Source organism: Sinocyclocheilus rhinocerous, unplaced genomic scaffold (genome assembly GCF_001515625.1).
Source record: "Sinocyclocheilus rhinocerous isolate Xijiao unplaced genomic scaffold, SAMN03320098_v1.1 scaffold1463, whole genome shotgun sequence".
NCBI lineage: Eukaryota > Metazoa > Chordata > Actinopteri > Cypriniformes > Cyprinidae > Sinocyclocheilus > Sinocyclocheilus rhinocerous.
The window spans coordinates 170,401-175,408 of NW_015642517.1; the positions used below are offsets into that span (position 1 = coordinate 170,401).

Consider the following 5,008-nt stretch of genomic DNA (forward strand, 5'->3'; position numbering starts at 1 on the left):
TTAAGGTGCATAGGTTGCTTCGGTCGGATTTCCTTCACCATACAGTACTGACGATGAGGCGACCAATGCCAAATACAAAACAAACCCAAAATAAACCAAACAAATCGTATATATCTACACAGTGTAATTCAAAATATCAGATCAGAAATGCACGGCAAACGGAAAGAGCGATGGCTCGGTGCTCGGGCGCTGCACTCTTTCGTAGTGGTTCAGACGTGACCGAACGCTTCACGATGATAAGATGACAGTGTCAGTACAGTGCTTTAAACGAGAACAGCCATGAGGCACTAAGAGGGAGGTGTGTGTTCGAGCGTTTGCCGCCGGGATGCACGTCACCTTCGGGGCAGCTCTGATGCGGCGGGCGGCCGCTGGCTCCTCCTCCCCCTCTGCGTCGGCGGGAGATGCGTCCGTCTGTCACCTCTTTTGCAAGCTGCGCAATTTCTGTGAATATCTGAGCACGCGCGGCGAGCGCGAGTGGAGCTTCACGAACAGCTCGGGGAACTTGTACTGAGGAAACAAGGTCTCCAGGAAGCCCTCCAGAAAGACGCAGGCCAGCCGGCGGTTCAGCGGTTGGTGCTGGAACATGTCAAAGACGCGCAGGATGCCCTTGCGTGTGGTTTCCGCCCCGATGATGTGTTTCAACTCATCTGATGGGAGGAGAACATTTCAAGTCATGTCAAATTGATTTGTATAGCGCTCTTCACAATAGACTCAAAGCAGCTTCACAGAAAATCATGATGTTAATATTTAATATTTATGTCTATGTAGTTATTTTAGTACATCAAGTTAAACTAAATGAAAATCAGAAATGTTTCCTTGGCCATTAGCTGTAATAAATTAAACTTAAATGTTTTTATTATTATTTTATTTTATTTCATGTTTTTTATTTCAACTAAAAATATATTTTTTATGGTTTTAGTTTTAGTTAACAATAACTGTGGTACTATATATGTATATATATATATATATATATAGCTACAAATATACCCCAGCGACTTGAGACTGCTTTTGTGCTCCAGGGTCACATATTTCGCCTGCGCATGCATGTGAAAACGATTGACAAACGGCACACTAAGTTTCTAAGTTACATAAAAACAGGCAACACAAACAGCCAACATGCAAAGCGTCCAGTTTGGCAGGTCTCTGGTCTTTTGCACATTTCTCGCTGTGCTCTGAGATTCTCCAGACGTGCTCTACCTTAAATATGGACTGTTTAATATCCTGGCCAAGTTTCTCGGACATGCGGCCCATGTCCGCCGAGACTTTGGACACTCCCTCGGCCAGGCTGTCCGGCAGTGACTTCACGGCATTGGACACGTTCCGCATGGAGCTCCGGAGAGGATTCACAAACGTGTCCATCTGTCCGAGTCCAGAGAACAGGACAAGTTTACAAAAAACGGCGAATCCAAGCAGACAACAACTCTACGCCGCTGCCGCTCTGGAGTAATACATGGAGGTGCGTTCACGCTCACAGAGATTTCATCACTGTTCCTACTGAACTGCAGTATTCGGATCGTGTCTTTGCTGTTGCTATTTAATGTTAAACCTGCTCAACTTTTTCTGTTCCTCAGGTTGTCCTGAAATGCCAACTCTCATTGAAAATGAATAACTTTCACTAACTGCTAACTTTCGCCACTGCAAATCGCTGTTTGTGTGAACGCCCCTTCAGTCTGTCGGTCTCTCTATCTATCCATCCGTCCGTCTACCAAAAGGGTGTCAAAGTAACGCAGTTTGTTAGATAAAATCTATGGGGTTTCATATAATTTTATTAGTGATTTTTGTTTCAGTGCATAGATTTAATGATTAGACTGCATAATTGCTAAAAAAAAAAAAAAGTCTCCATGTTTTATTTTATAAGCATTAAAAAAGTTTTTTGCAAAAATATTGACCCCAAACTTCTGAAACAATAGTGTATATGATTTTTTTTTTAAAGAAATTGATACTTTTATTCAGCAAGGATGCATTAAACTGATCAAAAGCGACAGTAAAAGACATTTATAATGTTACAAAAGATTCTATTTCAAATAAAAGCTGTTCTATTGAAGCTTCCATTCATCAAAGAATCCAGAAACTACAAAAATACATGGGCAGCACAACTGTTTTCAACACTGATAATAATCAGAAATGTTTCTTGAGCAGCAAATCAGCATATTACAATGATTTCTGAAGGATCATGTGACTTAGCTTTGATCAGAGAAATACATTACATTTTAACATATATTCACATAGAAAACAGCTATTTGAAACTGTAATATTTTACTGTTTTTACTGTATTTCTGATCAAATAAATGCAGCCTTGGTGAGCAGAAGAGACTTCTTTTAAACCATTAAATATTAATCTTTTTTTTTTTTATGTTGGAGCATATGAATAAATTTATTAACTGTCATTTATTGAAAATTTAGGGAATGCCTTGTTTGTTTTATACCAAGATATAATTTTATAAGCTAAATCTCCCACCCTGCTGGACATGAAACATCTTCACTGATCATATTAAACATTTTCTGTATGTGGCATTTCTCACCTTGCGTGCGAAGTCTCCTTTGCCCTTGCTGTAGGCTTTGTTCTCCAGGAAGTCATAGACGTAGGGGATCAGCATGGGACAGGCCTTCACCATCTCAGGATTCAACAGCAGCTGCAAGACACATTCAGCTCTCAGCACACCTGAGCCAGCAGAACCCAAAATAAACACCCGTCCTCGTCTGACCCACCTGCAAATAAGTGTTCAGGTCCTTCTTCCTCTTCTCCAAAAACTCCCTGTCCATGTTGTTAAAGGTCTTTTTGCCAGGAAGCTTGAGAATCGGACCAAGGCTCTCAAACTAAAGACGGGACACATGGGTTAGAAAACATCACGTGTATCAAACCCAATTAGATCAGATTGTGTTCAGTCAAAATATTTTGGCTCATCCAGGACTCTGTGTTCGCAAAACTTCACAGAATTTAAACGCCAGTCAACAAGTTCAACAAGTTTTTTTGCATGTTCGCTTAATAAAAATGTAAACTAATTTGGCTAATAATTAGTGGTGATTTCAGCTACCAATATTGCTGAACACACAGAAATATATATGTTTAAGTAAAAAAGCCTTTTGCTTTTTTTAAATATAGTTCTTACATTTTTTAAATGAGAGGTGGGGTAAAATTATGACATTATCCCCAAATCTCATTAAGGGATTAATAAGAATTTCTGCATCAGTGTAGTTTAATGTAGTTTTTTTTTTCTTATAGCAAATGAGAAAATAAAATCTACAAAAAAAAATACAATTAACAATTTAAAGGCAGTACAACAAACTACCTAGATGTATACATTTTCGACAATTTTGACAAAAAAATACACACAACAAATATATATATATATATATATATATATATATATCGATGTGGCATGGTAAAATGTGTTAAACACAAATGCATCGCAATGAAGACAGCCCAATAAAGCAAAAATTTAATAAAGACAAAAGTGATTTCCAACCACGTTGATCTAAGTTGTACTGCCTTTAAGAAATGCAGATTTTAATTACCTTTTTTTTTTTTTTTTATTTTTTTCACATTAAATTGATCAAAAGTGATCAAAAGAGACAGAAATTTATAAACAATTTATATTTCAAATAAATGCTGCTCTCTTTTGAACTTTCTATCAGAATATTAGAATGATTTCTGAAGGATTTCTGAAGGATCATGTGACACTAAAATTCAGTTTTGCCATCACAATAAAATTATATTTTAATATACATTAAAATAAAAAATAGTTGTTTAAATTGAAATATAGAAATACAGTATAAAATCTGCATAACTTAAAGGCAATACAACAAACTGATCTGATAGGTGACGTGTGATGTTCATTAAAGGGTAAATCTGTGTCACCTGCTCTGTGATGCGCATGTGGAAGTCGTGGAAATCGCTGTAGCGGCGGTACGTCTTCCAGATGTCCTCGCTGCCGTCGGAGTTCTTGCGTATGACGGTGAGGGTATAGAGGGCGTACGTCTTCCCGTGATCGTTACACACGCCTGCCACAGGAAGTAGGTTTAGAAAAGCATCAGCTACAGCACACCGGGAGAGAGAGGCAGGAGCGATGGGAACGATGGCAGGGGAAAGAGAACGAGAACCACAAGAAAGGCACAGCAGAGAGAGGACAAGACAAACGACAGAGGGACAGAGGAAAAAAAGATGAACGTAAGAAAATAAAGAAATAAAGCTGATGAAATGATAGTCACAATAAGAACAAACACAAAGTGGCAGGAAAAGTGTTGCTCCTTCAAATAATTGAAGCTTGAAAATGAGAAGAAGTGATGACTAGAGAAGAGAGGAAAGTTCACCAGCACACACACTGAACAGCTCATTAAATCACACACAGACAATTACCATTTACTTGAGTCGTTACTAACACTCAATTAAACAGTTTAACATTTCAAAGAATCTAAATGAATAAAGTAGAACTTAGGCACTTTTTTAGAGAGGTCATATTTCACCTCAAAATCAAACAGGACAAATAAATTACATAAATTGCATAAAGAAAATTAAGCTTATTTTAGGACAGTTGTGATGTTTGTGACATTATTTTCATTACTTCCCAATAGGGCTGTGCGATATTGAAGAAAAATGCGACATGCGATAACTCATTAAATAATGCGATATTCGATATGCAATACGATAATGCTTAAAGTGCCACATGCTCAGATGAAACAGTTTTTTCAGTGAAGTCAGGAGTTTCTGTAAAACCACAACAAATTCCTTGTGTTAAGTGGTGAATAAAGCTCATTTTGATTTTAATAAGAAAGCACCCCTACAACAACTTCTGAAAGTGAACAGTAGTATGTTAAAATGATTACACTAGTGTTAAAATGGCATTTTTATGTAAAGCTCAAGTAAAACACTACCGTTCACTTTCAGAAGTTGTTGTAAAGAATCAGAATTGTTATTAGAATCAGAATCAGAATGAGCTTTATTCACCGCTTAAGTGTGCGCAAACACAAGGAATTTGTTGTGGTTTTACAGGAACTCTTGGTACATACA

General features: G+C 37.6%; 1 protein-coding gene across 1 annotated transcript in view; it reads right to left on the reverse strand.

Annotated features, from left to right (window-relative positions):
- Nucleotides 1–1,015: 1,015 nt before the first annotated feature.
- LOC107755940 (sorting nexin-13-like) overlaps nucleotides 1,016–5,008 on the reverse strand; it is a 25,649-nt gene continuing 21,656 nt past the window's right edge. The window contains exons 16-19 of the mRNA XM_016572903.1: nucleotides 3,860–4,002; nucleotides 2,710–2,817; nucleotides 2,523–2,633; nucleotides 1,016–1,359 (exon numbers count right to left, since the gene is read on the reverse strand). Coding sequence (XP_016428389.1) covers nucleotides 1,072–1,359; nucleotides 2,523–2,633; nucleotides 2,710–2,817; nucleotides 3,860–4,002 — 650 coding nt within the window. The 3' untranslated portion in view covers nucleotides 1,016–1,071. The remainder of the gene's footprint in view (nucleotides 1,360–2,522; nucleotides 2,634–2,709; nucleotides 2,818–3,859; nucleotides 4,003–5,008) is intronic.